This window comes from Cryptotermes secundus, unplaced genomic scaffold (assembly GCF_002891405.2).
Source record: "Cryptotermes secundus unplaced genomic scaffold, Csec_1.0 scaffold879, whole genome shotgun sequence".
Classification (NCBI taxonomy): domain Eukaryota; kingdom Metazoa; phylum Arthropoda; class Insecta; order Blattodea; family Kalotermitidae; genus Cryptotermes; species Cryptotermes secundus.
The window spans coordinates 148,210-172,107 of NW_019731996.1; the positions used below are offsets into that span (position 1 = coordinate 148,210).

Below are 23,898 nucleotides of genomic sequence, written 5' to 3' on the forward strand. Positions count from 1 at the left end.
GGGTTGAGGTACTATGCTACAAGTCAGAAAGTTGTGGATTCCTTCCTGATTATGACATGGATTTTTCAATTTACCTAATCCTTCCAACCACAGTATGGCCCTGAGGTCGACTCAGCCTCTAACAAAAATGAGTACCAGGTATCTTCCTGGAGTTAAAGGGTGGTTGGCATGTGCAGATGACAAACTCACCACCATCTGTGAGCTGATTATCTAGAAAATGTGGGAGCCTTGACCTCTCATAAACCTGTGGGCCTCCACTGCTATTTACAGAGATAGTATTTTTTTACATAAAAACATTTTAGGTCTAGGAATTTCTAAGACAAAGTTGTGTATGTTAAAGCATTATTTGATGGTGTATACAGTACACAGTAGGGCGCACACATGAATTCTTAATTCATCACTAAATAGAAGTGGCAGTTGTCAGCTTCATTGGGCTGCTTTACCTCTGGAGAACGAGCCTCTAATATTCAATGAACCTGAGAAAGATCCCTCCCTTGCCAGAAACTGAAATCTAGCCATCTGGCCTATAACTAGTCAGTGGTAGGTAGTGACTGGTTGTGAATCTGTCTAAGGTAATCCTGTTTGAATATTGCAGGGACCCATTCTCTGAGAAACTACACAGGATTTTAGATGCAGTAATTCATGACCTGGACAGTATGCTGGAGAAGCGTGGGTGGGACCGGATACCAATCCATCTGTACAAGTTCTACAAACAGAACTCAACATAGCTCAGGATCCCATTGCCCATAAAGTGCCTAGGATGAGATCCTGCCATTACAGAAGTAGGCAACAGGAAGAGTTGCTGTGAATTATTGCTGTTATATTTATATTCCTTGAGAAACATAACATTGAGGAAAGGGTAAGTGTGTATTTTAGATACAAAGACAGATATAAAGACAGTTACAAATTTATGAAGAAAGAGAACAGGTGTATATAATATGGCAAATATGTGTATAAAAGTACAGATGTCAGTCAAATAGAACTTCTATTGTAAAATAATAAAACATAATTAAGAGGTTAGATATTCTGGCAATTTTGATTCACCATCTTCAGATCTTTATATTTAAAATGTGGAAAAGAAGCATTATAGGTGTCCTTTTGTAAATATATTTTCACGTGTTACAGTGTGATTCTCAGCAGGTTTTTGATTAGAGATTGGATTTACTGACCACTTTAACACATGACTTGTGACTACACTTAATTATAGCTCCATTGCTGATTTACTTACTTCACAAATCACTACAACACACGCTAAATCTTCAGTCTACTGTAGTCTCCACTAGTTGTTCCCTGGTAATGGCTTCTAACAGTGGGGATTCTTCAACTGCACCAACCAAGTCTTCTCGCAGGTTCCCTTATAACTGACTTACTTTGTTACAGCTGACTAATTTCTAAACCTGTCTCAGTTATAACATCTTGGCATGTATTGAATTGAATTGAATTGAATTTATTTACATTCCGTAAATCCAGTACAGGTGAGACACCATAGGATATGGAACAAGTCAAGTTATAATACATAGTATCTATACAATAATACAGTAATATTGCAATTAAATAAGGTAAAAACTTATAATACTTATAATACACATTAAACAATGATCAAGAAATTTATCAAGATTTATCATGGACTAAAATAAAATTTCCATTAAGACGTTCATTCATTACTCATTCCATTAATCAAGTGCATCAAATTAAAATGCATATAAAGATAAAATTATCATACAAAATTCACTTATTAAAACAATCAAAAACAATAGATTAGTCACATAATATAAAATAAGCATAAAAATAGTTGACAACTTCAGCTGCATCTTATATATATCACCGTCCATTGTCATACCCAAGTTGTTTCCATGGGAATGTGCCTGTTTTGCAAAGGTGCTACCTAGCAATGGCGGAGTATACTTGCTTATTAAGAATCTCTTTGTTACCAATGGATGTTTTGTTGTTTGTTTCGAGATCATTAGCCAGTAATGTGTCTACCTGCTACATACATATAAAAGACAACAAGTATAATATATGTGTAACTGTTAAAAGTATAAATATTGTGGCAGGTGCTAGGATTTTGATGAAAAATCTCCTGGAAGGCGTTTCCAGCAATAACATTAAGTATTAATATGAAAGTTTTAGCTAATGTAAGTATGTTACAAGTAAAAATAAATTAATTACACATGGAGTAAGACCCTTCACAGATAATATGAGTAACTACCAATATATCATACCTATTACTGTCTTTTAAATGTATGTATCCTATGTTTGCTAGAAAAAAAACCTATAAAGGTTTCTGTCCACATTTAAAATATTGTGATATGATGGCTGGAAGCCAGAATAATGGAATGAGTAGAGGTGGTCATTGCTAGGCAGCGGCATGTCAAATGAGTTTTCACAGCAACAGTTACTAATGCAATGATAGAGGACCAAAGGAAAAAGTTAATTACTTGTAGTTGCAAGTTATAAGCATTCACTAAATCCAATTATCAATCCAAACCCTATGACTGGTCACTAACTCATTACAGTATAAAGGCCTGATGATGGCAAATCAGAATTGCTGAGCACATAATTTTTTAATTACTATTTTAGATTAAAAGTTGTATTGACTGAAATATCTACTTTTATATGCAAGTAATAAATACAATGGAAATACAGCCATTCAGTTTTAAGTGGTCAGTATGGTCATATGGAGAGAGGGAAATAAATCTGTTATCTTTTTAACAGTCATGTTTCTTACTAAATAGATTTCCCTTTCAAGTTCACATCACAATTTGCATTTTTGAATGGCCTTTCTCACATGTCTGCTGTAGGAAGTCCAAAAATGTTATCTGCACATCATATTTTGTGTGGTAAAAGTAGTGGGGGTAATTAGCACTATACTGAACTGGTATGCAGTATTTGAGGTTCTCACAGTGGTGGTTATGAAGAGTATTGTCTTCTGGGATATAACATTATGTAGTCTGTTGGAAGTCAAGAGACATTTTGGTGGAACATATCGCTTTCATCTTCAGAAGTGAAGGGCTGATTTCTTACTCAGTTTATTCTTCGACGCTGAAAATGGAGGTGACATATTTCTCCGAAATGTCAGTTGACTTTGAACGGGCTACACAGCATTATATCCCAGATGACAGTAATCTCTGAACTGATAATTTGAACATGTACTGTATGAGAGATGTAGGGAATATTTTAATTGTGTGATGCTTGGTCTGTAGTAATATGGACATGCTCACTATACCTGTATGTAGAGATCTGCAGCCTGACTGTTAGAAGGTTAACACAGTGAAATAAAATGAAGACCAACAAGCACAGAGTAAGACATATAGAATAGATGTTGCCTGAATAAGTTGGAAGGAAGGATAATTACAGTAAAATACTGTTTTAGTGTCATTAAAAGGAAAAACATCTAATTTGCAGAGTTTGAATTACAAGAACATCAGGCACCTGATTAAATAGAATGGACACTTCTCTACAGATGTTATGTATTGCAAGAAGTATTCTCTTGTCTTATAACATTTTTGTTTTGCTCAAAAGCAGTAGTCATAAAATACTGAAATAATTTAATACAGTGAAATTCATATTTTCAGGTTGGAAATGTCAGCAATGGGAGTACTAATTTGCACAAAAAAAAAAGACACATTGAGAAATCTTGACCATCTTGACCATACTGTAAGGAATTATTTTTTGAGTTCCAAAAAAAGACAACATACTATAAAGCATAGAAATTTTTAAAATGTATTTTTCTCAGAATGTTATTGAATATAAACAGATTACATCACAGCTGTGGGAATTATGTCAGATAGTTAAGTTGACCTGAAATATGTTTGCCTGAACTGGTGGATGATTCTTGGTGGAGCAGTTAGAAGGGTGAGAAAGCTTAGTGTTGATGAAAATTGCATGAAATATCCATCTCTCAGGCAGGGTATTTGTTAGTGACCAAGACGGCTGAGACCACAAACTTCATGCCCTAATGGCTATGGCAACTAGGGTGAGCTAAAATATGTTGAAATAATAATCTATTTAATGCCTATCTGACATTGCACACTAATATACCCAGTTCAAGATTTCTCTGATAAAATGTTTAGTCCTAAACACCTGACTACAATACGTACAACATCACACTTTGTATTATTTTGCTTTTTTATCATAAAATTTTAGTCATGTGTCAATTTATAGCTGAAATTTTATTCATAAACTTAAACGTTTTTACAAAAGTAAACATCGGCCATTCCAAAATCAAGTACCTGATAGAAGACTTCTATGTTAAATTCTGCTGTATTTCCTGTTATTCGGCATTGCTCACATCTGCACTCTCCAAAAGCATGACAGATCTTCACTATTCAGACACTAATATTTTCTCATCTTTATGTTACTATTCCATTTTAAAGTGTCTTCTAGAAAATATATCACTGAAATATAACAGGGACAATATGAAGAAAATTAGTTTTATTGTGTGGGAAAATAACATTGACAATTTGGATTTTATAGCAGTACAATACAGCATGAACTTATGTAACAATAATTTTCAGTTCCTTGGCTTTCATCGCCTTCTGAGTTTCTCATTAACATTTGAAATTCTTGTACTATTCAGATATATTCTGTGGTCATATTTTCATTTTCTAAACTATGTTTCTTTACCTGATCATCAACTTGGAGAGGCTCTCTGTCACAGTCTCAAAGTTTTGTTCATAGATTCATCTCTGAATAACTGATGTCTTGAGGATGTGTGGCATCATCTTGAGTGTCAGAAAGGAGATGGACTCTTAGCTTTTAGGGTATAGTTCTGAAAGTGCAGTGATATTTATTGAGATAATCTTTCACCCTAGAAGTAGTATGTGATGAGTTTCCAGCAGATTAGACTGTTCTGAATGTGTTTATTTACCTTAAAAGAGTTGAATATTGTCAGCTTTATTTTATGGAAAAATAAGTTGTTCTTATCAGTCAATACAGTAATTTACACTGTCACCTGCCTGCTTAAGTTGTTTGTGTTGTGACTGATCAAATCTTGTAAGATAAGAGTTAGCAAACAAAATTTATAAAGCAATATTTTATAATAGATAATAATAGGTACTACTAATAAACATGAGAAACTGATACTATTCGTGTAAGATTTGACGCTTTCACGGCGGTGACTATGAAGAAAGCAGTCTTATGGGATTTGGCACCGTGTANTATTCGTGTTACTGAATTAACTGAGATCGGCAAGTAGAACATCACTTGATTTTTAATGGCGGTATTTTACTGTATGTAACTGCTGATATATTCTTCTTCAGTGAAGATATTATTCTCTTTATTAGAGCAATTAAGATAAATTCTGCTGGCCTAAAATTGCTCACACTATGCCTTATTTTCTACAAAGTTATGATATTTATATGTCTTTAAAGTTATTTATGCACACAGCCACAATATAAATAACATTACTTGCAATAAGAGGTATGTGAACTTGGTGTTAATGATCAATAACAATATTTACATGAGATTTGAGGTTCCCACATTAACGAACATGAAGATTACTGTCTTCTGGGATGTCAGGATGGTCTGGTAGAAAGATACTGATGTTTCAAAGGAACCTGATGTCTCTGTCTTCTGGGCAGAATAGTAAGCCATGTGAGAAGAAGAGAGAAGAGAGGGAAGGAAACAAGACCAATAGTGGGTTATTGTGTTGCCATACTGCCTGGCAGAAAGATACTGATTGTTTGGAGGAACCTACTGCCTCCAACTTCAGAGTAGAAGAATAGTTCCATGGGAAAATGAGGGTATAGATACAAAGAAAGAAGGAAAAGAAATGGAACTGCAAGCAGCCCACTTGCTACATGGTATCATATCCCAAAAGAGAGTAATCTTCTAGAGAATTTATACATAAATATTCTTCCACATACACATTGGCAGGGAACTTGACAATTTGTAAAATGAAATAATGTTGTAAGAACTTTAAATTAAAAATGTGAAGAACAGAATGAAATTATACCATCAATGATTTATTACCATGAACATTTAAAAATTCATAATATGTTATGTTCCTAAAAGAATGGTGGGATTTCATTGCCGTATATCTCATCAGTTTTTGGTGATGAAAAGCAAAACGTACACGAATTCATAACGCGGCTCTCAAATTTTCATTTTGTATATCGTGCTCTTTCCTAGTTCCTTTTCCAACAGTTAGGCACCATGAAATGTAAGATGGCGACCCAGCAGGAGAAGGCCTATTGCATGCTGGGATTTGAGGTGTCTAAATCCATCGTTACAGTGCTCTGTGAATTTCGTGTACGTTTTCAGAAGGACGCGCCACATGAAAACAACATTCACAGATGGTACCAGCAGTTTGTGGACAGTGGATGTCTCTATAAAGCCAAGAGTTCTGGGTGGCCACGTGTGCCACATGCAGATGTGGAAAGAGTGAGGGAGAAGTAGCAGAGGAGCCCAAAAAAACCAATACGTAGAGGAAGCAGAGAATTGCAAATGCCAACAACGATGTTGTGGAGGTGCTGTGTAAGCGGATATTAATGAAACCATACAAGTTGCAGCTGTTGCAAGCTCTGAAACCACAAGACAAGGTAGCCAGAACTCATTTCACTGAGGACATTCAAGAGAAGACGGAAGACGATGGTTTCGTGGAATGTCTCGTTTTCATTGATGAAGCCACTTTTCATCTGAGTGGGATAGTTAACCGACACAAAGTATGTATCCGGGGGACATAAAATCCACATGTACAGATTGAGCACGAGCGTGATTCTATGAAAATTAACGTCTTCTGTGCTGTCTCTCAACAAAAAGTGTATGGGCCTTTTTTCTTCACTGAAGCAACAGTGACTGGTAACACCCACCAAGACATGCTGGAAAACTGGTTGTTTCCATAACTGGCCAATGATTCCAATGACTACATTTTCCAACAGGACGGTGCTCCCCCACATTTCCATCAAAATGTGAGGTTTGCTTAATCTGGTCCTTCTGCAACGATGGATTGGATGTGTTGCAGGTGAAGATGCCCCCCTTCTCCAGTTGCCACCCTGAATATAACTCCATGTGATTTCTTCTTGTGGGGGTATGTGAAGGACATGGTATATGTACCCCCATTGCCCCAATTGCTCCAGGATCTCCGAAACAGAATCAATCGTGCTGTGGAGACCATCACACCTGAAATGCTGCAGTGGGCATGGCAGGAATTCGACTATCGCATTGATGAGTGCCGGGTAACGAAATGTGCGCACATAGAGGCACTTCGACGGATGCACATAAGATTTGGGCAGTTAAGCTTCCGATTGACACGTGTTATGATTGTGCACATTAAGAAATATGAAATATATATGTATCTGAAACCCCACCATTCCCTTAGGAACACCCAGTATTAATAATGCATCAGTAATAGTAAATATGCAACTGAATCACAAGTTGATATACTTTGAAAGTTAAATTAATTATTGAAGATTTTGTTTGATATATTTTGTTTAACTACAGCTGGGGTAAGATAACCTGTGTTTTACTATAGAGTGACGCAGCACCAATGGAGTCTTTCTTACTACTCAGAACTCTTTACAACTTTTAAGTGCGATGTAGAACAAAATTTTCAACAAAACCATATGTTGATGTTTATTGTAGAGTAAGTAAGAAACAAAACAGTGATGAGAATTAGAGTTATGTACAACCATGTTCACCATAACTGATGCTTAACTTTTATCAATCTCCGTCCAGGTCTTGGAATTATATGGTGCACATATTTTTAGAACTGTTCGCTTCTTGAACTGGTGGCATAGATATACCAATTACACGCATGTGCTCTTAAGATATGTGTAATAATTAAAGGTTGACATACAAAAAGATCACTGCAGACTTTGCTTTTGCTGCACTTAGTTACTGTATGATGTAAACGAAATATAATACATATATTCATATTGCATTTGAGAAAAATGTATAACATCTGTATCTTAACACATTATTATTCATAATAAATAGCTTTAATTTATGGAACCTTTGCCATCAGTTACAAGACTGTTTCATTATTGTACAGCTTGTATGGTACAAAATTGTTCCAAATACAACTGTTAGGAATAATAAATCTAATTTATGCCACATTTAATTTTTATGGTTAATGCTCTTCTCTATAAGAGAAGTGATTTTTAAGACACTGAACTTCTGTGTCATAGATCTTGAATTTGACACCAACCAGATCTAGTGCAGACTTTTCCAGAAGCTTTTCCCATCCTTTAAACTAACTAAATAACTGCATGGAGTTGAGTCCTTTTTGAGAAGTCACCAATTACTCAGATACTCGAGAGCTTCTGAACATGTTTTGGAACCAGAAGTTTCATCACCATGTTCACAAGAGTTCGCAGTGGGTCCCTAATCTGAGCCAGATGAATCTGGTTCAGACTACCTGATACTATTTCTCTGAGATCTACATCTAGGTTTCCTGGTGGTTCCTTTCCTTCTAGCTTTCCCATCAAAGCCCTGTGTGCATTCCACTTTTCTCCCATGCATGCTACATGTCCTAACTATCACATCGCTCCTGACTAATGACTCTAATTATACATGGAGAAGAGTACAAGTTATGAAGCTCCTCATTATGTTGCTTTCTACAGCCGTATTTTATTTCATTCCTCTTCAGTCGAAATATTCTACTCAGCATCATTTTTTCAAAAGATCACACTCTCTGTTTTTCCTTTAATATCGGCGTTAAAGTTGCCAAGTTTCACATTGATACAGGCACTATTGTAGTTTTATGTATTTTAATTTTTTTACGTTTTTAGACAGCTGATGAGAAGAAAAAATATTCTGTTACCCACATTTATTCTGCTCCTAATTTCCTCATGAATCATATTTTGATTTTTACTGTCATTTGCAAATATATGAACTTTGCCACACTTTGAAACATCTATTAGCTGTGCTTATATCATGATTTTGTTTTGCATTCTTGTGACCATACATCAATATATACTTAGTGTTCTCTTTTTTCCCCCTTCCTTTACCTCAAACAAAGTGAAACTTCATGAATGTCAAGAATACTAGGCCTCCATCATGTGCACCTGAATGTCTTCTGTTTGAGCCATCATCCTCATTATTTCTGTACCATCATGGATAAAGAAGTTCTCCTCATAGGTACCTTAAACGCAGTAATGTATTCCTTCACTACCACCAGTCAGATGAGCAGTCAGGGAATTTTATTTACTCATTTATTTAATTATTCTATCAGTAGCTCAGATTATATAGTATCAGTTGGTAGGTTCATTAGTGAATAGTGAATTGGAAAGAACGTGGAAGGAAATCATCCCGCCTTATTCCATTGCACAGGACATAAGAGTCACAGAGTGAAGGAAATGGCACAAACCAGGCAGGAATACACTGGTTCACTGCTGCCGGGTTTTGTTTTCATCACTGAAATATTGTGTGATCTATAATTAATACCGTGGGACCTCCTCTGAATGAATTACCTGTAGCTCTGTCTGCAGTTTTTGCACAAAACTCTAGATGAATGTAGATTGTTGTCCTTTCTATAGTGGACTGACGAGGCAATATTCACAAGGAGTAGAGTAACAGTCCTTACCGGTCCTTACAACCTACATGAATGGGCATTGGAGGATCTCCATGCTAGTTGACCCTCGTCATTTCCGTGAACATCTAATGCCAACATTTTTGGGCTGGAATTATAAATATTGCCCATAGTTCATGTGAAGTGTATAACTGCGACAATTGTTGACATTTTGGACATCATCCATCGTCCTGTTTTTTTATCATTACTTAAAAACAACTTCCTCAGTAAGGCACAATCAATAGAGCTAGTCAATCTCCATATACTGAAACCAACATTAGACAGGATACATAAACCAAAGAGAACATAAACCATCAGTTGGAGAAAAGACAAGTATTACAGAACTCAACATACAACGTTGGTTTAATAACCATTTCCAGGCACATCGATTGGCCGTGGGGGTCACATCGGCAGGCCTCCACCTTCTCCCAATCTAAACACACTTAATTCTTTTCCTTTGAGAAGAAATCCTTTATGTTACAGAAGTATAAGATGGTGACAACTTGATTAGTTGCATCCTGGTAGCTGTGACAGACATTAAGGGGCAAGCTAGACATCTGGTTCATGTCCATTCGACTTTACTGTGAAGCATGCTGTGAGCTTAAGGAAGTAACTTTGAACAGTTCCTTTGAAGAAATATGTAGAACTGTGTGCAAGTGCCCACTCTATGGCCATGCATTTGTTAAACTTAATATAAAATTCAAAGTGATAGTAGCCAATAACTTCGGAATTGTTGCTAGTATTCATTCATTCATCAGTAATCTGTCAGATGACAGGTCCACAGTCTCTTCCAAAACAGTTCCTCCACTTAATGCGATCTAGAGCTTTCTCCTTCAAATGAGAATACCCTCTTCTGTCCCCAAGGTCATCCAGCATCTTCTTATGTATTCTTCCTTGTCTTTGGTTCGCATACATGGTGTCTCTGTTTTTGGAAAGAGACTATCCAGGAATGTGGTAGTTTTTCCATTTGCTTTCCACATCGCAGTACAACAGCCGTTCAAACCATTCTGGTCACGCCTGTTGCTATACGAACTTGAACCATCTCGAGCATCATTTGCTCTGTGCTTCAAGTCGCTGCTGATGACGCTGCTTCCGGCATCAGTTTTTGGTTTTTGGTGTCTCGCTTCGTCTGATGCCTACCCTTTGACCTGTCCAGCAAAGGAGGCCCTGCCAGTAGCTACGCTACCGCTGGTATAGCTCTCAGGGTCCTTGGCATACTCAAACCCCCTCACCACGATAAGGTGGCGACACCAACGAGGGGGTGTTAGTATTCATAGTAATTAAAAGGAATACATGAAGATATTTCGATATAGCGACTGGCTACGGGCTGGGCGACTGAGGGGCTAGAGGGGCAAGAATTTCCTCTTCTCTATATGTTTTCCAGACTGGATCTGGGGCCCACCCAGCCTCCTATCCAATGGATACTGTCAGCTATTTCCTCGGGTGTAAAGCGGCCGAGGCGTGAATCTGACCACTCACCTCCAACTAGTGCCGAGGTCAAGAAAATATGTATCTATACAGCCACTCCCCCATATGACTTCATGGCGCAGTGTTTAATTAGTTAAGCACAGGGACAACTTTACATTTTCCTTTTTACCTCAGTCCCTAGTAGCTAGGGTGGCTAATACCATGGTAGTTAGTACCTTGAAGTGGGTCACAAGCACTTCCACTCGCGACTCATCTCTCATAAGCTGCTTGTCATTTCGCACTGCGTTGGATGCGCATTCAACAGAACGTCATCAAATAAATCAACATACTTTCCACTTCTCTTTATGTACTCATCTTACTATTCAATTTGCTGTTATACAGAATGTCCCAGGAGGAATGTGCCAAACTTCGGGAGGGTGTTCCTTATGTTAAAGTATGCCGATATAACCCAAAACACCTATGTCCAAAGTTGAACGGTCACAGAGATAATGGCCAGAGAAGTGTGAAACTTTGACCGGTGTTACACACTTGTTGATTACAAAATACATATTAAAACTGAAAGGAATATGTGGTTTCTGTAATGTTAATAATGTACGTAACATCAAACTAACTTGTGAGTGACATGAAACCATAAAATTGAAGTACAAAATACTCGCTCGCCATGTCATAATTGTCCTTAGGTTTCCAAGCACTATACATGACACAGGACTGGCAAGCGCTGACATAACATGGCTGCGCATAGTGGTATAAACAGACTACATAACTGTATTAAACGTACATTCACGGAAAATCTCTTTTGGAATTTCGTTTCCATTATCTAATGTGGATTATTATGGGACCACGTATGCACATTTCGTAAATTATTTACACCGTCCCGGGTAAATGACGCCTCATCACTGAATTAAATGAGCTTAACAGTTCGGGATGAGCTTTTATCCAGTAACACAAATCCATACGCTGAGCATGGTCGCCTGGTTCCAGATGTTGTACCCTTTGATCATGGTAAGGATACAACTCTTCATCATGTAAAGTTCGCCACACCTGCATAGGTGATACGCCGATGCGAGAGGCCATTCTACGAGTGGACAGACGCAGACTTCTCTGAATCATCTCAAGAACGTTCTCTCGTGTCTTTATCATTCGTACATCCTCCCTTTCAGAGTGCACAGAAACACTCGGAAGAGAACCAGTATCACGCAATGTCTGGTGAATTCGCGTAAATACACTTCGACATGTAATCCTTCGATCGTGAAAACGCCTTTGGTATTCTTCAACAGCAGCACGTGCATTGCCACCGCAAAATGCATATCACAATATTCCACGTGTGAAAACACAAAATGCATTTCAGCAACTCCGCACAATTAACCTACCACCCATTCAAAACGCGGCCGCAACGTATACTGAAGGGAGCTTACGGCTAGTGTGAATCACCACACTCAAGGACAAACATAGATAAGACATGCCAGCTGATAGGTACAGTGCGTGGGCTCGCCAGAAGACCACACTTTTCTCGGGCCATTATCTCCGTAACCGTTCAACTTTGGACATAGGTGTTTTGGGTTATATTGGCATACTATAACATAAGGAACACCCTCCCGAAGTTTGGCACATTTCTCCTGGGACATCCTGTATATAAATTCTGCTTTAGATAAAAACATTGTTAAATGGTCTGCAAACTAACCATACTTAATTTATCAATAAAGATCAGTCAGCCTCGGTTGTTGACATGTTCTGTAATTCTAGATATTCTCTTTCATATTGTACAGTTTGAAAAAAAAGGGAGACACGATTTATTTGACAGTGCTTTGTGAACTACATTGGTAGGATGATTACGAATGTTGAATCTCAAAGGATGTGGAAGGAAGCGGTTGTAGTTCGTTTTAAAGTAGGCTATTCTACTAGAAAATCATCAAAGTCTCAGGTCAGTATTCGGTTTGAGATTGATACGAAGCACAAATCTCAAATATGCACTACACAATGACACTCGGTTGGAATAGATAAGATGTGTTGCCAAACGTCTGCAGAGAAGATCGATGGAAGCCTTATAACCCACACTCACGAGCACTAGCTGTAGTTCTGTAATCAAATTGAGTTGTGGAGCGTGTGTGGAGCTCGACGCAAACACTGACGCTTCCAACATCTTCATTTGCTATCTTCCCAATTTTCCTTTTCTGGGGAGCAAGTTGAGTCAATGGGGAGATCCTTGCCTAATACATACATACATACATACTTTATTTCACTTCCATAAATCCTATCAGGAGTTACAAACTCATGTGGATGTGGAGATCGTCTTATATTTGGTCCGTACGTGGTTCAGATTCTGAGACCACCTATACCGTGATATTTTCCCCGTAATTTCCCCGCCAGTCCTCTCAGATTCGGAAGATCCCTTCAAATAAGTCACTTAAGTTTCTTTCTACACCTGTCCGCATGCAAATTTTATAATTCTCAGCTGACAGTTTGCGTTACGTCATGATTTAACATTCAGTATATTTATGAACGACAAGATGAGTACAATTATTTCTTTAGTTTCTTTATTTCCACAGGACAATCCACAATTCTTGACCCTCACTTTTCAGTTCAGAATCGCCGCATACTCAGAGAACGTAATGAAGTATCTTTACTAGGCAACGTAGTTTTACCTGCAAACATCTTACTTGCCGCATCGTCTTTCGCTCTAAGTACCTTTATACACGTATATCACAAATATAAGAAGTTTAATAGGAAAGTCAATGTAGAAATGTTGCTTCGGGAGATGAAAAGTATAGATGGAATGATAGTAGAAAGTAGACGGAGAGCAGTATGTTGTTCGTAATGTATATATGTAATATATATTCTATTATTCATAGAATGAATTCATGAGAACATCGTAACGTATTACGAGTACATTGGTTTTCTTCAGTCTTCCCAGAAAAAATAATGGAAGTTACTCAAAACTTCTCCAGACCCAAGGTTTCAGAAATCAATTTACTGGCCTAGCTAATGCCTCGTAGACCAGAAGAACATAGTGGAGCATCGCTTTATGCCTATAAAATGAATAATAGAATATATATTACATATATTCTACATGCTATATGCAAAGTGTAACTGAAAGGTGGAGATACGTATACATTAGAGTACAAGTTCCTCATACCAAAAACGAGAAATAATGCCCATATCAACATGTGTCCGGAAACATTTAATTTGTGAGTTATAGTTGGGAGGGTATGTTTATAATAAGTCCTCAAAATATCCTGCAGGAGAGACAATGCATGCCTCGACGGGTCCCCTTATGGACAGGCGCATTCGTTCGAAGATGCCGGGGTAGGTGTGTATAGTCCGACAGGCATCCACAGTGCGACGGTGAAATGCCTCTTCGTTGTCAACAGGAGATTCATAAACAAAGATATTCAGGTGCCCCGACAGGTAAAAATCTAGAGGAATGAAACCTGCCAATCGTGAAGTCCATGCAGTGGATTCACCTCTACCTATCCATCGCTCGTGATAGGTGCTATTGAAAACATCTCGCTCAGCACGGCTGAAATGTGCCGGAGCACCATCATGCATGCACCAGATCCATGCTCTGACTGCCGGTGATACATCTTCCAATAGCTTTGGGAAGCTCATGTAAGAGGAATTCTCGGTCTTCTCGGTGGTGGTTGCCTGTAAGTCGATATGGCAAAACAGGAGAGCATACGAAATAATCACCAAAAAAAGTTGATAACAACAATTGAAAAGGTCACAACAGTATTTTTTCATCTACGGCTCACAAATGAAGTTTCCGGACATATGTTGACATGGACATTTTTCTTGTTTTGGTATGTGGAACTCGTGCCAAAAGTTTTCTGCTTGCTTCAGTTACAACCTATATATACACATCACATCCCTCCCCAGTCATACGCGTTACATTCCTGAAAAAATGGGGCTGTTGGCAAAATTGCCGTTGACAGCACATCTTATTGACAATTGAGGGAATATTAGCCGCTGATAATATCAATCAGAATTGAAATGAGCTGCTTCTTCATTCATTAAATGCAAAAACAGCGCAAATAATAAGATATTTGAAATAAAAAAAGAAAACGCAATACAACAATAATTTGCACGGTATAAAATTGGTTTTCGGTCCACTACAGCCCAACCCCCAGCAAAGGAGGATTCCGCTGTATGGATATAGCCTATTTTTTTTTTTCCGTCTGTATACGCGTTATATATAAAACCAAATACCACGGTTGGTAAAACTAGATACAAAACCGCGGTTGCTTAAAATCCGCGATCTGCAAAATCGCAGTTGGTTAGAGACTGCTGTTTACTCGTACATTACAAAACTCAACCTACCGACTGGCGACCTCTGTGGCCATAAATCACAAGCAAACTGAATCGGACTCCATTTTGGAAATTATTGTTTTCTTCTGTTTTATGTACTTTCCTACAAAATTAGAAGTCGTACCCCCATATAAATATTTCGGTGAACTCAGCCGTCTAAAATCCATAACATAATTCATATTGTCTATTTATTTTAGGTGTTTAAATTATCTTGCAAGTTTCCTGTAAGGAAATCTGGGATTATGTATCTCCCTGGCAATAAGTAAATAAATAAGACTTATCTGTTATGAAAAGGAATTCAATAGCTTCGAAAAATATTACGCATGAAACCCGAAAATGTAGTCTCAGATGAGGAAGCAGTACAGAGTGTAATTACATTATGCACGGACAGTAGAGAAAGATGAGCTCTATACTGAGGGATAAGCCATTGGAATTGCAACTACGCTGAAAGCCAATTTGCCTGACATTTGCTACGCCTGCCTAACTTTCTCTCTGCCAAGTTAAACGTAATTTACTTCTGTCGCTCCGTGTTATCGAGCTGTTCAGACGTATGTATCATCCCGGTGTAACAGAAGAGTTTAACTGAACACGTTTTCAACAGTGAAATAAGAACTTGAAGATAGCGCAAATTTCTTTATTTCATTTAGTGATTAAAATATCCTTCTATTTCACTAAATCTTTACTGCTTTAGAACAATTCATTTCGGCGTGCTCTGGTCAAACGGTTCGTCTACATTTCAATTTTCCACAGTTCTGTGTAACTTTCAGCATAGAATAATTTGGTCCTCAAAACTAAAGTCACATTAGTGTTGATTTAAACAATTTTAATTATTGGATCAGTATCTAAGTTAAGTCAGCAATAAAATATCAGTGTTTGTTTTTATACTACGATTGTTATTGTATAAACATATGAAGAAGGTACTGCCGATTTTGTTACTGTTAATATGTATCATAAACTGCAATACAGGTAAGTTATATCCGAAAGCATTGTCACGTGTTAGTGACTGGGCTCGGGTTTTGGATTTATTGAGCGCTTATAACTCGTAACTACATATAACTGTAACAGTCTCACTGATTTAAACACTATATAGGTCACTGCAAATACAGCACGCCTTAAGTTTACTGTTTGTTTCTCTGTCGTCATTAGTCGCTGCTAGCGAGGGCCAGCAGCAATTACTGGACTGACTGGACTGATTGCTAAATTCCTGCTGGCCCCCGCCAGCGCAGTAATTTCCGGTTCCGAGTCCCACGGAACTCATGATCATATTTTAATATCTGATGGTCGGTCGGTCGGTTAATTGTTGCTCGTCTTCGCCAGGACAGTCGTTCCTGGCTTCAGTCTCCACGAGATCTAAGACCAAAATTTTTATTCTCTCCTAGATCGGTCAATCGGTTAAATTGCGGCTGGCCTTCGCCAGCACAGTCATTCCTGGCTGCAGTCTCCTCGAGATCCATGACTAAGAATTTTGTTTTCTTCTAGACATATTCGTGTTTCGAAATGGGGCCTCCTCTTCGACGAAAGAAGGGTCGGTCTTTCTGTGTGGCGCTACTTGTGTTGCACTGTAGTTTGTGCACGAGTATTTGTATTTTTTTTTTATTTTCATCCGTTTTGCTACATAGTAACATTTGGACACGTCATTCAGTAATATAAGTTAACAAAATAAATCTACATAGTTACAAGCATACTACGAACTATATTGATTGATTTATCCAGGAGTACAACTTAACAAACAAACCTACAAAGTTACAAGGATACTAACAACATTTTACAATCCTAAGCAATATGTATATACTAGTATATCCATGCTATCATGACGTCCAGGTCACTATGGGCTCTGTGCTTTCTTTGGCGCTGCACTACACTAAGTAACATTTATACAACGTATACAGAGGTTTTCTGTCAATGCAGGCTTGTGCAGTAAGTTATGCCTTAACTTATCTAAATACTATGAAACTACAGTTAAGTCTGCTGAACGGTCGTAGGCCTAACTTCCGCGAAGTTTAAGTCTCTTACACGTCTATGTACGGCTTTTTGTCCAGTACATTTGGACGCATAGTTTAGAATTACTTCTATTTGTCCTGCATAATTTAGTTTTGTAGTCGTACACGCAAGGAATTTTGAAAACCAAGTGCAATTCGCGGACTGGTGTGCACCTGTCAAGCTTTGCAGTTGCGCAGAGTAGTCTATTCAGCAGGCGCTGCAGTTTCAATAGGAGAGCGTCCGCCGCATACTCCCAGGCAGGACAGACATAAGTCAAAACTGCCCTAATCGAGGCTTTGTAAACCCTAAGTTTACTATTTGTACTTACACGCCCACTTTTGAACAGGGAATATGTCCTTACGTACGTGCGCAAGGCCTTGGCTACGGTCCTTTCGACATGGTGTCTCCATGTCATCCTCCTCTAGAGGGTCACACCAAGATACGTTATTTACAAAGGGAATGTCTCGACCGTTTGGTTACAATACGTCATCAGGGGCTCTAAAGTCTTCTGGAGAAATATATCGTCCGAGTTTTCCCTTCATTGATCTTCGCATTCCAGCGCTCATAGCACGAATTCACTGCAGTGAGTCCGCGTTTCAGTCAAAAGTCAAAGTCAAAGTTATGTTACTACTAATGGTGAATAGGCCAGTCTGCCTTGGTGTCAAGCTCTCGCTGGGGACAAAGACCAGATTTTTATTACTGTCAGGCAGTTATGGGTTTCTTGATGTGGCGCGCCCTCTCTTGAGGAGAGGACGTGTCTGTCATTTAAAATTGCTGCTGGTCCTCGCCAGCGCAGTCATTCTCGGGTCCGAGTCCCGCGGGACTCATGACTGTATTTTACTGTCTCAGTTTCGAGACTCCCACAACCTGGATAGTCAGGTCCCTGTATTTATTTCCTCCAGGAACAGGGTGGCCCAATTACATCCCCAGGTATTGGGTTATTTTTCGTTGCCTCCTACGACTGACTCGCAGGGCTACGATGGAGGTATTCGAACCCACCTCCACGCGGGATCTACTCTGCATTGCAGTATGGGTCGGTCCTCATTACCTTTCACTTTCATTTCACAAAAAAGAAGTACCACAAGAAACTGACACTCTAAAATCTTCCAAGGGTCTTTGGTTGATTGTGGAAGAATGTCCAGGGAGCATGGCCCAATTTAGTAAGCTGCTACTAATTTAAAAAAATCAAATTTTCTTCATACTCTCCAATAAATTGTACATTAAAAACAATGTTATTTACAGGATTTATTTTGCATGAAAGAATTGTATATTTTAAGTTACATGACCACAGAGCAGGTTCTTTACTTCTGAACATGGCCACAGGTAATTTTTGCTGGATTACCACCAATCTAAATGGACATTTATATTTGTACTAGTAAATTCTAGATCAAATAAAGGGAATGTTTAAACAAAATTTATAGATATCAGTTATAGATTTAATGTTGTTCCTTTTCTAGTTAGAAAGTTGCTGGTACTCAGAAGGGGAGGGCACTAATTTTGATTTTCTGACAGAATAAATATATATACCTTTAAAATATTAATGATGAAACTTTAGTTATTATAATTTAGTAGACATTTTTATTTTTAATATATGTTTTACAAAGAAATAAATACCAGCAGAACATACCTTTTCTCAACATTAAAAAATAAAATGGGTAGTTTTCATGTTTTGAGAAGTAATGCTTTGAGGAAATCATTTAAGTGTTTGTATTTTCACACTTCTTATTTCAGGTCCAAGTCAGTTTGTGGAACTGATAGGGGTGGACATTCCAGAACAAGAAGACATAAACAGAGACGTATCACTAAAATGCCTTTTTGAGCTCCATCTTCCAGCTCTTCTGTATTCTGTCAAGTGGTACAAAGATGGATCAGAGTTTTATCGCTACCTTCCTGGGGAAACTCCACCTGCACAGGCTTTCTCCTTGCCTGGAATTTCTGTTAATGTAAGTTCCTCTGTCTTAAATTTATTTTAATTTCATTTTCCACTGTTTTCTGCAAGGCTTACAGAGAAGGCAGTGCCTGTTAATTACAATACTGTATACATTCTGGAGGTTATGAAGAATGAATTTTTATTATTGAGTCATGTTTAGGGTATGACACTACTCATATATAATACTTTTATACTGAGAGTCTAAAATTATACAAAACATTAGCTAGCCCATTACTTCAGTATACAAATGGAATTTAAATTGAGAGCAGAAAACAAGACAAATATTCTGTATGCCACAGAGTTTAATAAATAATATGATACTTGTTTTGTGTTGTTATTATCTTGACCAAAAAAGAAATGGAAAAAAATTGTAAGAATTCAAAACTTAAACTTTGAATGAAAAAGTTTCTAAGCATGGTTTTGATACATCTATCCTGTAGATGATGATTTGTATGCAGATCATAACCCATGGTCCTATGGGTGACTTGTGAAGGCATACTACGTAGGTTGTGCAGAAAGTCATGAGCAACATTTTTTTGCATGCAACCTGGGAATAGTAGACAAAAGAGAGTATGGTGGTAGGTGGAACCAGCTGTTGTGTCAACCTTGAGTGTCTTGTGACGTCAATAGCTTGCATCACTCCTAACAAAATTGCCGACAATGATATGTTGTTTTGCCAGTGTGCTGTCATTGAATTTCTTGTGAAAGAGGAAATCCCTGCTGCAGAAATTCACCAGAGACTTCAGCATGCTTATGGAAGTGTGTGCATGGGTGCGAGCAGTGTTTGAAGATGGGTGAAATGTTTTAAAGGTGGGAACACCAGCATCGAAGATGAGTCTCAGAGTGGTCATCCTTGAACAGCCTCAACTGAATGCAACAAGGAAAGACTGGACGAGTTCAAGATGACACGCATATGACTGTGGATGCAATAGGCCAAAAACTTGGAATAGGGCACAGTGCAGTATGGAAGATGATTGAAAGCTTGGGCTATAGGTAAATTTGTGCTCGTTGGGTCCTGCGGTTATTGACCGAAGACCACAAATTGGAAGCAATTGCAAAGATGGGGTGGGAAGTTCTTCCACACCCCTCCTATAGCCCTGATCTGGCACCCTCTGACTACCATCTTTTCGGATTTGTGAAGGATCAGCTGCATGGACGTTTTGAGACAAGGGAGGCAATTCAGAAAGCAGTGTGTCAGTGTCTTCAGATGGCTGGAACAGAATTTTACAGAAGGGGAATTTTCAAACTCCCAGAACACTGGAAGAAATGTACAAAGAAGTGGCAATTATGTGTAAAAATAAAGAAAGGTCTGTAGATTGAGGTGGTGTATTTGGTTTGTCAATAATAAAGCATGTTACCTTACAAAAAATTGTTGCTCATGACTTTCAGTATGACAGTCATATATGGACAGCAAACCAGTTTGCTAACTTGTGCCAGAGTAACATCTGAAGATTGATATCAAGAACAATCGGTGCTGTTCATCTTTACTACTCTGCTACCTGATGATGGCCTTTATAAGATATCTACTGTTTCACATTTAATATGCAGTTTTCCAGTTGTTAGCTTGAATGTGATTTTGACAGTGACATGAACAGTGTTAATATTTTTATGAGATATATTCTTAAATTTCACTTGTATCATGGTTTGAAGCAATTGACAAAATAATACAGTGTCTTGTATTCATGCAGCTATCTTTCTCTGGGAATAATTGGAATAAAGTGATGTAATAACAGTAATGTAACATATGAAAATGATCTGTGACATAGTGAAATATTCAATTAACAAGTGACCCAAGATGGTAATATAAACTGCTGATAACTGGCGTTACTACCGCCATAACTGTCACCACTAATCACAATCCATCACCACTCATTATCATTATGTACTACCATACACCACCCTCACCTACCACCACCCAGGAGTGCTAACCACTGCAACATAATGCTTGGCATCATGAAAAAGCATTACTATCATATTCAAGCCACAGAAGCCTTGTTAATTATTTTAAACATGTGACATAACTCATTAAAATAAATAAATAAATAAACTGAGATCTAATAATACTATGCCATGATTACTAACCAGTTTTTCTCCCAGAATTGCTATTTGCCTTTTCATTTATTAAACCATTTTTCAGTTGTCACACTCAGATGAACATGAAGTTCTGCTTCAGTCTCTACAGATTGTTAGCTCTGGGATGTACTTGTGTGAAGTTTCAACAGAGGCACCATTTTTCCACACTGTATCTGGTTATGGAATTCTTACAGTTATTGGTAAGTAATATTCTCCTGGAAAAATTCACTTTTTTTTTAAAGTGTCCATTTCCAAATCAGTTAGTGTTATTTCATTTTCTGGTGGATTGTTATAATAGACACCAATGTTCTTAAGATATGATCTGCCTTAAATTTCATTACTCTGAATTCTTGTTTTGATTGCTCATTCATATTTCTGTGGATAAAATGATTTTAGAGCAATAGGTTGTGATTTTATAGATTGCAAAGGACAGGATAAGATTCAATGGTTATGTTATGTGCTAATGGTGTTAAACATTTGGCTTGTTGAGTAATTACTGTAAATGATCTTGTGATATCCATTATTTTGTTCAGAAAGATCTGGATTAAAGTTTTATAGCAGAAAGTAGAGAACTGTTTGCAGATCTTTATACAAAAACAAAACATGCTAATTGTCTCACAAATCGAGTGACCATATGTGAGTCGAATATTGGTCTTGTGATGACTAGTATGAAGTTCTTCTACATAACCACAGAAAGTTTAAATGATCTTGGATATGATATTCAAAATCCAAATATCCTTCACTTGTTACCTTCATAAGCAGCAAAAAATATTGCTTATGAAATAGCAGTAAGTATCACCACCTTCTCAGAACAGCCAAACTTGTTGTGATGCCCACTCAACATTCTAACACTGGGCAGGGAAAGTTATATCTAACTCCACAGAGCTGAATCCTTAATAAGCCACAAGTTGTGTATTTACTCTAGAATTTCCCAACATTTTATGGAACCTGAAGGTTTATTACTTTGTTCACAACAGCCCTCCACTGGTCTCTATCCTCAGCCACATAAATCCAAGCCATACCACTCCATCCTATCAATCTAAGTTCATTTTAATATTATCCTACCAGATATGTCTACAGGTAGGTCTTATAGTGGTATCTTTCCTTCTGGTTTTACCATCAAAATCCTATGTATTTGTATTAATCTTCTCCCCGTGCATGCTACATTTCCTGCCCATCTCATCCCCCTTTGCTCAATCATTCTGATTATACTTGGCAAATAGTACAAGTTACTAAGCAACTTATTATGCAGTTTTCTCCTACCTTCCATCACTTCATACTCTTCAGTTCAAATATTCTCCTCACCACCCTGTCTTCGAACACCTTCTGTCTATATTCTTCCTTTAATGTCAGACACCATATTTCACACCTATACAAAATCACAGGCAAATCTAATTTTTACATTTTTAGACAGCAGACAAGAAGACAAAAGGTTCTGGACTGAATAGTAGCAAGCATCACACAAATTCAATCTCTTAATTTCCTCCTGAATAAAATTTTGATTTGTTACTGTCTTTTCCAAATATTTGAATCATGCCACATTTTTTAAGGATCTTTATGTCATGATTTTGCCCAACATTCTAGTGACAGGACATGACAGAGGCTTAGTTTTCTCTGTATTTACCTCCAAACAAACCTCCTTACAAGCATCAGTTAAAGTTTGTGTTTTTTCTTTATGGAATCTATGTTATCACCCAGTAGATTCATATCATCAGCATACAACAGCAGCTGATATATCCCATTTAATTTTAGTCCCACCTGGTTTTACTAGACCTTCCTAATGTCATATTATAAAGTAAAGATGAAAAAGCAGTGGCACTAAAGCATTTTCTTGTAATCTTGTATTTAAGCATCCTGTTGCATTGCTATACAGTATTCAACCTTGTTTATGTACAATTTTCCATCAATAATACAACTATTTATTTCTTCATTCACATTTGCTTTCGCTATTAACACAACATGTTTGCTAACCGTCTTACAGTGCACACAATTTCACCTTTCTCTTCACTTTTACACTACATGTTTCGGCACTAATGTGCCATCTTCAGGTGTGTCTCTATCCATGTCAAACTACTGTACTGCATGCCATCAGTTCTCCATCATAAAATGACTAAAATGCGTATTCGTCATGTATAACAACAAATTCTAAATACTAAAACATATTAAACACAGGACATGCATATGGTACAATAGAAAATACTATGGATATCATAGCAACAAATAAAAAAGGCCAATATTTAAACACATTAGAAAACTATCATATATACAGAACAACAAAGAAAAACACCCATATGAATATAAATAAAGAAATATATAACCCAATATTTCACGAATTACGCACTATTTACACAGAACAACATAACAACACTCCACCACCTACCCCCACAACATCATAACTCAATCAAAATCATCAAAATGAAGAGAGCACACACGCACACATATCCAGCAGTGCAACACATGCAGTCACAAGAGAAGGACACAACACAGAGCACAGTGAGTATTAAAAATTATAAAACCATATGTAACAGATAGCAGTCAGAATGTGGTATTAATGAGTAACAATTTCACGTTGCAGGTATACACATGAATGTAGGAACCGTGCTCCCATAGAGGAGAATTGGCGTGACTCGCGTATTTGAGATACGACGTATGGATGATGAATCCTGAAAGGTTT

General features: G+C 37.6%; 2 protein-coding genes across 4 annotated transcripts in view; both read left to right on the forward strand.

The window, feature by feature from the left end:
• Positions 1 to 5,143, forward strand: part of LOC111867491 (WSC domain-containing protein 2-like) — a 27,930-nt gene extending 22,787 nt beyond the window's left edge. For 2 of the 3 annotated variants that reach the window (XM_023857427.2, XM_033752704.1), the window contains exon 7: positions 596 to 1,470. In XM_023857427.2, coding sequence (XP_023713195.1) covers positions 596 to 728 — 133 coding nt within the window. In that variant the 3' untranslated portion in view covers positions 729 to 1,470. Of the gene's footprint in view, positions 1 to 595; positions 1,471 to 3,575 lie in introns of those variants that run through there. The other variant, XR_004513353.1, reaches the window with a different exon arrangement.
• A 13,391-nt stretch (positions 5,144 to 18,534) lies between these two features.
• On the forward strand, positions 18,535 to 21,424 carry LOC111867494 (the record flags this gene model as incomplete). Its single annotated transcript, XM_023857431.1, has 3 exons — positions 18,535 to 18,544; positions 18,953 to 19,164; positions 21,289 to 21,424. Coding segments are annotated over exons 1-3 (358 nt in total), but the record flags the coding sequence as incomplete, so codon positions are not given.
• Positions 21,425 to 23,898: the final 2,474 nt, after the last annotated feature.